The sequence below is a fragment of the Chiloscyllium punctatum genome, chromosome 6 (genome assembly GCF_047496795.1).
Source record: "Chiloscyllium punctatum isolate Juve2018m chromosome 6, sChiPun1.3, whole genome shotgun sequence".
Taxonomy (NCBI): domain Eukaryota; kingdom Metazoa; phylum Chordata; class Chondrichthyes; order Orectolobiformes; family Hemiscylliidae; genus Chiloscyllium; species Chiloscyllium punctatum.
Genome location: NC_092744.1, coordinates 35292091 through 35304291, shown reverse-complemented (window position 1 = coordinate 35304291; position 12201 = coordinate 35292091). Strand labels below are relative to the sequence as shown.

Below are 12201 nucleotides of genomic sequence, written 5' to 3'. Positions count from 1 at the left end.
GTGTTTTAATCACCCTATTTAGCGATGTTATTACACACCTCTGAAGCAGGTAGGACTTGAACTCAGGCCTCTGGCTCAGCAGTAGTGACACTACCACTGTACTGCAAATGCCCAACCATTCATTTGGCAAGAAATTCAACATACTAATTACATGTAGGTGTTATGGTAATGTCAATGGTGTCATGGTCCAGATACCCCGATGATATTCTAGGGACCTGGATTCTATTCTCTCAATTTAAATTGTGAAATTTAAATTCAAAAAAATCTGGAATTAAAGTTCTAATTATGACCATGAAACCATTGTTGTTTGGCAAAAAAGCTCATTAGTAAACCCTAGAGGAAGGAAAACTGCTGTCCTTACCTAGTCTGGCCAACATGGCATCCTAACTTCTCTCTGAAGTGGCTGAGCAAGCTATTGAACGACTTTAAAACAAGTATTGAAAGCAGACATACCACCTGCCATAAATGTAAGCACAAAAACAACAATGACCGACTCCGAAACAAAACAAAGAACTGCGGATGCTGGAAATCAAGCAAAAACAAACTGCTGGAGAAACTCAGCAGATCTGGCAGCACCTTTGGAGAGAAAGCAAAGTTAACATTAAGTGACCCTTCTTTAGAATGTCGAACCCAAAACATTTCTCCAGTAAGTTCTGTTTTTGTTTTTGTGACCATGCAAAGTCCTCCTTGCAGTCATCCAGCTGGTGCAAACTTTAGTAAAACTGTCTTGCAAGACTAGGCAAGCAACAACCTGACATAGTCATGCTCACATAATCATGTCTGATAATGAAGCAGATGTCACTATCATCATTTCTTGATGCCCCTTCTACCGGCAGGACAGACCCTGCAAAGATGGTGGCACAGTGATATATATCAAGTGGAATTGCCCTGAGAGTTCTCAACATTGGCATAGTGTTTAAGAGCAGAGAGATTATGCTGGAACTGTATAAAATATTTGTTAGTCCAAAGCTAAAGTATTGTGTGTAGTTCTGGAATCCACATTGCAGGAGGGACGTAATAGCACTGGAGAGGGTGCAGAGAAGACTGGCAAGGGTGTTGCCTGGACTGGAGAGTTTCAGTTATGAAGATAGATTGGACACACTGGAGTTCCTCTCCTTAGAGCAGCAGAAATGAGGGGAGATGTGGTAAAGATATATAAAATTACAACGGGTTAAGATAGATAGACAGGAGGAAACCTTTCCTGTGATGAGCAATCAATGACTAGGGGGCATAGACTCAAAGTAAGGGGCAGAAGGTTTAGAGAAGGTGTGAGGATTAACATTTTCATCCAGAGGGTGTTGGGAAACTGAAACTCACTGCCTGTAAGGGTGGTAGAGGTAGAAGCTCTCATACCATTTAAGAAGCATTTATATGTGTACTTACACTGCCAAAGTATATAAGACTATGGGCCAAGTGCTGGAAATCAGGATTAAAGTAGTTAGGTTGTGTTTTTAATCAGATCAGAACAATGGTCTGAAGGGCTTTTCTGTGCTTTCAATTTCTATGACTTCAAATTCTGTGAAGTTTCATGGCATCTGGTTAAAAGCTGGGTAAAGAAACCTCCTGCTGATTACCACAATTACCGTCTCCTACTTCAGTTGATGAATCAATACTCTCCGTGTTGAACACCAACTACAGAACATAACTGCTTGACTTGATTTGTGGCAGAAGGCAAGAAAATATACTTGGCCTCATCCTCACCAATCTGATCAATACTACCAAAGTGCTAAGTAGAACAGGTTGAGCAGCTCAAAGTGGGCTATCCATAAGGCACTGCATGCCATAAGTAGCAGCAGAATTGTATTCCAGTACAGTCTTTAAATTAATCTCATGTCTTGGCATGTCCTTCACTTAACCATTTGAGCTTGAGAATCAATGTAGTAAAGCATAGCACTACCTAAAAAATGGAGTGCTAGTTTGACAAAACTATTTCCAAGAACAACAAGCATGCCAATCAGCATGAGTGGCATTGTGTAGACAGCTCAATCCCACAATCAACTGATCATATCAAGGCTTTGCAGTCCTAAGATGACCAGTTGAATCTGCAAGAGTTGACATACTGGTACACAGAAAGTTAGTTAGCTATAGTGAGAGCTTGAGTTAGTTTAAGATTATTCTGCTAATACCTTGTCACAAGCACGATGCCTTGAATGATCTCATTTTGTGCTGTAAATCTTTTGGCACACAATGGGAACACCTTGTTCTGTTTCACATTGAGTTTTCAAATACTTAACAGTCTTTTGAGCCATTGAAACAGCCAGACAGTTTCATCTGAAGATCAAGAAGGAACAGTTTGCAAAAGGGTAACAGAGTCAGATGGATGCATCCTTTTATTTGTTTCTATTGACATAGTCTACTTTTCATACATATATATAGACAGCAGCATCCTGTGGACAATGCCGGTTTCTTCTCATTCATGACCTTCAGTTGGTTGACATCTTTGGCCTTCACAGCTTATAAAAAAGGGGAGCTCCTTCTTGAAGATGTTTGGCCTCTGTCGAAGTATGAATCTTCTGAAGTCAATGGTCGAAGGTATGTGTATGATATCCTGAATACCACTGGAATTCACTCCATTTTTAAATCCTACGGTGCTACATTTTTAATGTATTCATGTGTGATATTTTATGGATATGAAATGTTGCTATTTTAATGTGGCAGAAAACTTGATCTATTTTGTATTTGAACTGTACTGATCTTTGCATGTTTGGATTTGTATTTAACATTGTCTATCCTTCCACTTTGATATTGCACATCACAAAATTTATATTCTCCACTTCTCATGGACAATTTCATGTGTTGAATCCTTGCATAGCCAGGAAAAACTTAAAGCTTGCATGTATATCAAGATGTTAATCTGTGTTCTCAACTTCATTCTATGATGTCCAGAAACTTTTTATTTCAAAATATAATGCATTTATTCCTGCACTATACAATTAACAAAATATCGCAAAAGAATCTCAAATTACAGATGATGAATTGCTTGAGTAGGATGGTTTTGTAATTTGGAGTAAAATATTGGATTATTTATGACATATGTATGGTCTCATTTGCTTTTCTGATTTACATTACATGAGATTTGAACATGTCACTTAGGTTGACAGTTGTGTGTAGTGCTGATAGAACATTGTATTGTTAAAAGTGCCATTTTAGATTTTTTAACTTTAGTTTGGAAGAAGTGTAGGAAGTTTACCTATCCTGAACAACAATCATCTGTCAACCAACATCATCTGTTCATAAGTTGTATTTACTTGCTAGGTATGGAATTTTACTATCTACTTACTGTCTGAGGTGTTTTGCAGAATCCTCAAGGTTTTGGTTTTGCCTGTATCCTATATTTCCCATTTCATACACTGCTCAACATTCACTGGCATTTTTATGACTGCTCACAGAATTTTGTTTTGCCTGTTAAATTGTTATTTTTGTAGATACTGTTTCTTGTACATAGTACAAGCATTAATCAGGAAAATTTATTTTTGGTATGGTAGCATTAGTGAAATGTTCACTTTTTTAACAGCTCATTAAATCTTTAGTTTGTGTTAAGAAAAGAAGTGAGGTTGCTGTGACTTGAGCTTAAGTTCTGCGATGTTAAGTTCACTATAGGACATGAAATGAGTTAACTGAAAATTACTAATAGAAAAGGATTAAGATAACTCAGGAATAGCTGTTTGAAACTAGTGATTAAAACAGTTGAATTTAGAGCACAAAATAGAACTCTAGTGACATCAAAGGATTGAATTGTCAGGAAATGAAAAACAAATTCGTCAATATCCATAAAATATTGGTATTTTGCACATAAAGTTGAGATCCTCCTTATGCTTTGGGGTCATTTCATAGTTCGCTTGCACATTCTAGAAACTGCCCAATATTCATTTCCCCTGAAATCAACAGAATGCAAACAAGGTAGTTCCTACCGGGTGAATGATCTCTCCTGCTGGCGTATGGACCAAACAATAATATGAAAACTGTCCCTATACTCCTTACCAAATATTGTGTATCTGTTGCCCATATGACATATTTTCAGTCAAGATTTTTTTTGCAATAGTCTGAGCTCTGGGCAATGAGAACCAATGATTACTTATATACTGTACCAAAGGATCTGAACTCTAAAGTGCCACTTTAAAGAACTGATGACTGTTGGAATGAGTTTGTAGGCTATGGGCTACAAATTAAATTGCATAACACAATCTGAAAATATTCTGTGGCTGCTTAGCCCTTGGATTTACATAAATGATAAGCCCTGAAATCATGTAAGCTTATAGTGTAAAAGTCCTCAAAATGTAGACTTTAATTTCAACAACATTAAATTGTTGTGGAAGATTAATTTGAAACTTGACTGCCTTATAATGTTTACAGACATCACCAGAAATCAGATGTGCTGAGATCACATTTCATGTTTTTTTAACCTTTTTGGGAACTGAATTATTTTCTTTTCACTCAATGGACATGCAGCTTTGCCATGTTAAATGACTGAAAAGCATTTTCTTAAAATTCATTTCTTCAACCCTCATATTCTGCCCATACTTTCTGCAGATTAGAGCGACTATGGCAAATAGAATTGAAAGAACGTGGCCGGGATGATGCCTCATTGAACACAGTGATTTGGAGATTCTGCCAGACACGGCTGGTTATCGCTATGATCTCTTTGATGGTTACAATGGTGGCTGGCTTCTGTGGACCAGTAAGTTATCTTGGCACTTTTGCAAGTTTCATACCTTTTACACATTTGTTTTTGGGCAAGGAAAAGAGAGAAGAGCAGTTTTTATATTGGTGGTATGGCCATATAATGATCATTCTCTCGCTTCCTTGACCACTCTTCCTTCAAATTAATTCCTTCTGGACTACAGTAAGTTGTTAAACGCATGTCAACCAGTATTGAAGAGGAAGGTTGCTGGAGATGGATGGAAAACATGAAGGTAAAACCACTATCTGGAATTTTTTTTGATTTGCACAGTATCTCTGTATGCCAGTTTTAAGCTAAAGGCAAGTATTACTGGAACCGCTAATTCATTTCATATTTTAAACTAATAATAAACTTCACGTGAAAGGAGCAAGACAGGTAACCACATGTGAATTGAACTAGTGTAGCGGACCAGTGATGTTGATCTAATTTATAACTTGATAAGTATTTTACTTCCTATGGCAGGGGTATTGCTTTTGGAGTATTTTGAGTAAGCATTTACTCCAGCATCAGTCAGATTCATCGGTAAACTTCCAAGAGCATCAAATTTTTAACTTGGGCTTCCTTAAAATTCAAACTGTAATCATTTTTAATGCAGTATGTGGAAAATTTGTCTGGAGCAAGACAAGTAAATACTGCAGAAACAAAAATGAACAGCTACTAATGTTTGAAATAAGGGGAAATGATTTAAGGGAAAGAATGTATAATTGAGTTTGCATATTTTGCCTGAACAATGTGAATGTTTGTATGTGTGTGCGCATGTTTGTGTGTCTGTGTGTGTACATTTCCTTGAACTGAATCTTCTAACCATGTTGTTTTTGCTCTGGAAGGACATCTTTAAAGTTCTGTGGAAAAGGAATCTCCTCCTGCAGAAAGCTGCTCTCTCCAGAAATGTGTAGTACAGTATGTATGAATTTTACTGGGATGGGGAAGGTGGAGGCTGGAAAATAAAACAAGAGTAATTGGCTGAGTTTTGGTGTTTGGAGAATTTAATTGGATAGTCCTTCTGGTTAAGCAACTAGTTTTCTTTGGAAAAGAATAACAACTAGAAAGGGCTTCAGGGTAGTTTTTGTTAGGAATGCAGTGGAACAGTAGTCAAGTGTCAGCAATGCTAAAAACTTAAAAGCAAGATTTAAGGAAGTGCTTTAGTTTGGCTTATTATTCTAGCATGTAGCATAGAGTTATGAGTGAAAACTTTGGTTATTGTGAGTAAGGCAGTCATTTTTTTGGGCCAAATAATTTCATTTTTAAAGGTAAATCAGAACTTTATTATGACTCTAAAAACTAATTTAAAGCACTTGTTTTAAGATCTGCAGTATGCAAACTATAAACTTTGATTTGGGAAACTAATTGAAGTATAGTTTAATATAGTTGCAATGTATAGTATACATAGTACATTATCTGAAACCAAGTAGAAGCCTAATAAATTAATGCAGTGAATTTCTTAGGAGAAGAAGTGGAATATTGAGAAAAGCTTTAAAAGATAATTCACAAGATTTCTGCCCACTCAGCAAGCATTTTTGAAATTGCAATTGTAAGAAATTGTTGTTAGTTGTTCTGAAATTAAATATGGTTTCCTATTAAAATAAGAGCAGTTGTTTGAGAAATTACAATTTTAGATTGCGTGTTCAGCTACTTCTTTTAAAAATTCTACTTAGATATTCTACAATAACTTAGTGTAGGCTGTCAATATATTTGTATCCAGAAGAGTAGTAACTCGTCTATTATTATAAGATTGGCTTGGAGATATCATTGTCTAATTAACATTTTGTTTCTATTTAAAGATTTTGCATTTTTGAAAGTCAGGTTCTGAAACAAGTTGTTTGATACATTATGTCTCTGCTTTTGGCTCTGCTCATTTAAAATGCTCTCTAATTGCACAAACATTTACTGTGATTATAAATAGTAAATGTTAATTGAAATATTTGATCACTGTAGAACTTTGCCGAACAATGTACTAAACAAATTTGATTATTTCTAATTTCCTAATGTTTGAGAGCTACAATGCATTGACAAGTGAAACTTATACCTGGCAGCAAGAAAAGGCCATTTGGCTCCTTTAGCCTGCTAGCCATTCAACTAGATCATAGCTGTTCTTCTACCTCAATACTATTTTCCCATTATTTGCTAATATCCCTTGATGTCCTGAAAATCAATAAATCAATTGATCTTTACCAATGAACATTGCAGATTGTCCAGATTAGCAAGTGCTTGTGCATATCATATGCAGTGACACCCAAAGAAAGTTTTGTTTTGCATCTGGTTTGCTTTACATTCTATTTAAATCACATTCAAAGGGAGATTTTGATTAGCAGTTCAATGTTGATGTACTGTGTTTTAGGAAGGTGAATTGGTTTGCTGTTGTGCATCTCCTAATGTCTGAATGGATCTATAAGTATTTGGAGATGCCCCAAAGTAATTTGGCCTGTTGTGGACACGGAGGAAAGCCATGTTACTAGAAATGGAGGGTAGATTTTTAAAACTTAGAGGATCATTGCTAGTGTGATAACAGCTTATGAAAATCTTCAATTTCGACTACAGCTGAATTTTAAGTTCAATGGAATTTTGATGCTACCACCAAACCTTATTGTAAATAATGCATGGAGTTTTGCAATTCATCAAGGTTAATTTAAGAAAACTAATTTTATTGGCTTTCTGAACTATTTTTATAATTACTCAGAATTCTTTGAGGGCAGTTTTAATGTTCTGAAGAACTGGTTGGTTTCAACAGGCAGTTTGAAGTATTGAAAAGAGAGAGAAATATTGTAATTTTATAATCATTTGTATGGTATCTCCAACAACTTCCTGATACTGTGTAAAATTGAAACAGCAAGTACATAGGTCATTTTGAAATACAAGAAGAGCTTTCGTGCATTTCCCTATAGAGTTTAAATTATTGAAAACATTACGGGACATGACGACCAAACTATTGACACTCACTCTGGCTGCAATAACACTTCTGTGTTTATTTTACTCCACTATTCTCAGATCAAGAATGACATCACTAGTCATCGCTGTAGAAATTTAACGATAGGAATATGACCATTTTCCTGTCATACTCAAATCCACTACACATCAGTGTTATTGAGTTAAATAATAGGCAAGGCTGATTAGTTTGCCATTTGTTGAAGAGAAATTGTAAATGTCCTTCACTATGAAAAAAATGTGAACCCTGTTTGTGCATTAACAATCTATTTAATTATTATACAAAAAAAGTATTTTTATGTTGTTACAATTTCAAACTCTTGTACAGGACCTCAGGTCAATTAATAGGAATATTGAAAGTGTTCTAAAAAATATTTGTCAACACTCTGGTGCTGCACAGTATTGTTGTAGGTAGACATTAGCAGCAATCAAAATAAAGTGGAATGGTTGACACATCAGCCACAGAAATGCTTCTGTGTTCTCAAAAACGTAAAATGGCAGTCTTTCTTGAATGTATAACTCCCCATTCTTACATTTCATGGAATATGGGTCTCCCCTTAATGACTCCACACTGAACTGAAGGCACAAATTAAGTAATTCAGCAGTGCTTAAATGGAGGAGCAGCACCAAACAACCCTGTGAGGAGGCGCTACTTCAGCCAGAAAGTCTTATTTCTCAAACTGTTGCTTCAACTCCTGAAATAACAGGTATCCTGAGGAGCTGAAGTAGCAGCACAGGAGGATGGTGGTGGTTCCAATAAAATAGGTGGAAGAGAGAGAGGAAAGAAGATTGATTTTCACAATTTAAAAAAAAAAATTGTATTTTTTTTCCAGCATCTTCTTTTGGTCCTGTTTCTGCTGGAATAATAATCAGAAAAAAAAGTTAATCTTTTCGGTAGTTCACTTCCTCTTTTATGTCTTTCTAATAAATTGTTTCAGGGATAAAGTTTAAATGAGAGCGATGTGGGCTAAAGGAAGAAAACCTATTGAGGGGTATACTCCTTAGATTTTTCCTTTAATGTATAGAAGTGTCTGTATGCAATCTTTTCTTGGTTATCAATCTCTATAACCTTTTCAAAAAGTTTTGATAGTTGACAAATGTAGGAGTCCAGTTGATCCAGAGGAGTCTGACATTCTAGGCATTGAGTCTTTAATCGCAGCAACTGGAGGAGGGACAGTGGGTGAGTGAGGTGGGGTTGTGCTAGATCAAGAAAAACTGTTTAATCATTGTTAATTATTGACTACTTGCCCAGCGCCAAATCTTGTTGGTTTAATATTGTTTAATGGAGGCTTGGAGAGAGTTTGCAAATTCCAGCTTTGCAAACAGTTTGATTTCTAATTTAAATATTTAGGTCTCAGAATCTGTGAAAGTCAAAAGTAGTCCCTGAGAAAATCTGGGATGTGAACATTTGAATCTCCTGCGGATTAAGAATTGTTTTTGTTTGAATGCGTAAGTTGGACAGCTAAGTTTTTTTTAATGTTGTTTTTTGAAATGCAGTAATCTGCCAAACTACATTTTTTTATTCATCCACCTGATGTCCACATTGCCAGTGAAGCCACCATTTATTGATCAACCCTCAAATGTATGCAGAAGGTGAAAGGTTAAAAAATGATTGACTTTTGAGTGTATCCCAGAAAGTAGATCAGAATGGGACCATGTTAGCGCTGGGTTCTGGCAAGAGATTTCATTCTGTCAAAACTGCCTGGTGGTTACATGGTCACCATTACTGATGTTAGTTTCTTCTTGAAGTTCCAGATTTAGTTAATTTACTTTAAATTCTTTAACTGCCATGGTTTTGAACTCAGTCTATGGATCATTAATCCAGACCTCAGATTTCCAGTCTATTAACATTAGTATTGTGTTACCATTTCCAATTTTCATATAATTTCAGCTGAGATGGTGACATTTTCGGCCATAAACAATCAATCTATCAGTTAAGTGAGACAAATTTTTAACGTTTGCCCTTTGTTGTTAGCGTACAGCTGGATCTTTCTCTCCCAACATTAGAGAAAATCGCCCCAGTGGGGAAAAGTTCTGTAATTTCTGAATCATATGTTGCTGACCATTTGTACAATTTAGATTTCTTCTCAAGCTAATAATGTAGGCATATTGCTTTGTTGCATACAGCAACCCAGTTGCAATATTGAAGTTCTAGAATAAGGAAGTCTTTCTGCAACTAAGCAGAGATTTGGTAAGATCACTGTACATAGTTTTGGCTCCATATCTAAGAGAGAATATACTGGCTATGCAGTGAAGTTAAACATGATTGAATAGTTGAAGAAGAATGTCTTCCTTCAAAGACATGAATTTTTGGAATTCTCCACTTTATATGGTTGAGAATGCTCCATCACTGAATATTTTAAAGCCTGAGGTAGACACGTTTTTAGACTTGCTCTGAATTAAGTAATAATTAGCAGAGAGTGGGAAAGTGGAGCTGAGGCCAAAGATTATGTATGATCTTACTCAATAGCAAATAGGCTTGATGAGGCATATGGTCTACTGCTCCTATTTGTCATATTCTTAGATACTTTTTCCATTTTGACCAGGATTCATACCTTTTGACTTGTAGGGAATGGGTCCTTTGTGAATTTATTTGTTTGGTCTTTCCTGTTGCAACTAATTTTGTTTTGTGAATCAGTTTGCTTTGTATTGCATATGGAATTGGAAATGTATGGAAGATGGAGGAAAATCTCTTGTTATTTCAAAAAAAAATTGCTAAGTCTGTCTTTCTGGTGAATACAAAAATATTTGCAATTATGAAATCCTGTTTGTAAAACAAAACCTTTCCAGATACCTTTAGATCTTGGGGATTATTTTTATCAGTGTACAGCCTCGGATAATTGACTACACATGAAGCATTTAGAGGGGAAAGGATTTGAAATATTAATTGCATTTCTGCTACTCAGGGTTCTCTGTAAATATTATTTACTTACAAATCAAGGGTCTCTGTAGTGAAATGCACAACAGAAGCTATTCTTAGAATTCACAGGATTGCCATTTAAAGGTGCTTTTGGATGAAATGAAAAATCATATGGAAATGGTCATCATGCTCTAAGGTAAGGTAGCGATTACAAATAGTAACCACTTCGGTGCCATTTAAAGTAACCCAGCCAGCTCTTTAATTTTATTAAGTTTTGTTAGACTAGCAATTGCTTCCAGGCTTTAATATTCATTAGAAACGAGCACCCAATGGAAGAAATTTTTCATGGAAGAAGAGAAACTTGACAAATTTGCCTGATCCTAAATTACAAATTTATTTATGTCAATCACAATATTTTAAAGGGAATAATAAAGAAAGTAGAGTAATTTTGAAAGAAAGAATGATTGTCCTGAATTTTATATTCAAATGATCCATTGCATGCTGCTTTTATATGCATTTTGTCTGTAAGTGTTTTTCTTAACCTTTTTTTAATATGGCAAGCATCCCATTTCTCGATTCAGGATCAGGCTTGTACAATACATGCCAACAACAATGATAAGCTGGTTCCATTTAAAGCTTGAGATGAAGATTCTTCTGAAAAAGTGCAGCTATTTTCTTCCTCTACAGTCTTGTTTTGTACAATCTGAGCATTGCAACAAGGGCGCATTGCTCTTTTCATGTCTTAACTCAATTGTTATTTACAGCTGCAAAGGTGTGATATTGAATGGTTACAAATGTAATCTTGTGACATTCAACTGGAATTTACACTTACAGAAATATTTATATAATCTGAATAAAACATAACTGGAGAGTTGGCAAGAACAGCCATTTTGAATTTGACTTGGTGTTAAATGCAGTTGATCAGGAAGTGGACAGTTGTTTTCATGTGGTGAATCATCGCTGAAAAGAATAACATGATCCGATTAGCTACACATTAAAAATGAGATGAGTGATTCAGCGTTACAGCAACTTTCTAACTAGGGCTTGATCCTCTTCTGGGCTTAACTACGAAAGAATTGCTGGAACTGCAGTTAATATTTAATTTGCAAATTGGCACAGTTTATAAAGCTAGTATATTTGATTTGTAAATGAGACTTCTTGAACTGATGGACTGTAAAATAATTTCTGTGATTTCTTCAAAGCTGTTTTCATGCCTTTTTGGATTGTTACAAAGAAAGTTTATTTTAAATTATCATGGATCAGAGCTCAGAATTCTGATGTTTGGATACATAGTGGTGTATGCTTTCTGACTTGCTGTACATTGCAGTTTTGTTTTAATCTAGACCTTGTATAAATCAGACAGATGTTTGACATTTTAAATTTCTGCTGTAGATGTTTTCTGAAAGTAATGAATCATTATTCAAATTGAACTATTCCTGTTTGAAAATGTATATTTTGGTTCTAAATGTCAAGTTGATTCTGTAGTTTTTGTATGTTCAAAAATTTACTCTGAAGGACAATGAATATCATTTGTTATTAATGTACTAATTAATTTGTACTGAAGCAAGTTAGTAACAAGGGCTGAAGGAGCAGATTTCTACTTGCATGAAGTGGGGGTAATTTGACTTGAGCAGGGTAATGGTGGGTTTGGGATTGCTATACAGCATACATATGAACAGATACATTAAGAACAAAAGTATTCCCCAATTCAATAAGATCATAGTTTATCTGTTTGTGT

General features: G+C 35.4%; 1 protein-coding gene across 6 annotated transcripts in view; it reads left to right on the top strand.

Annotated features, from left to right (window-relative positions):
• Positions 1–12201, top strand: part of abcc5 (ATP-binding cassette, sub-family C (CFTR/MRP), member 5) — a 130395-nt gene that overhangs the window by 16605 nt on the left and 101589 nt on the right. For all 6 annotated transcript variants that reach the window (XM_072572419.1, XM_072572421.1, XM_072572420.1 and 3 more), the window contains exons 4-5: positions 2377–2532; positions 4531–4678. In XM_072572419.1, coding sequence (XP_072428520.1) covers positions 2377–2532; positions 4531–4678 — 304 coding nt within the window. The remainder of the gene's footprint in view (positions 1–2376; positions 2533–4530; positions 4679–12201) is intronic.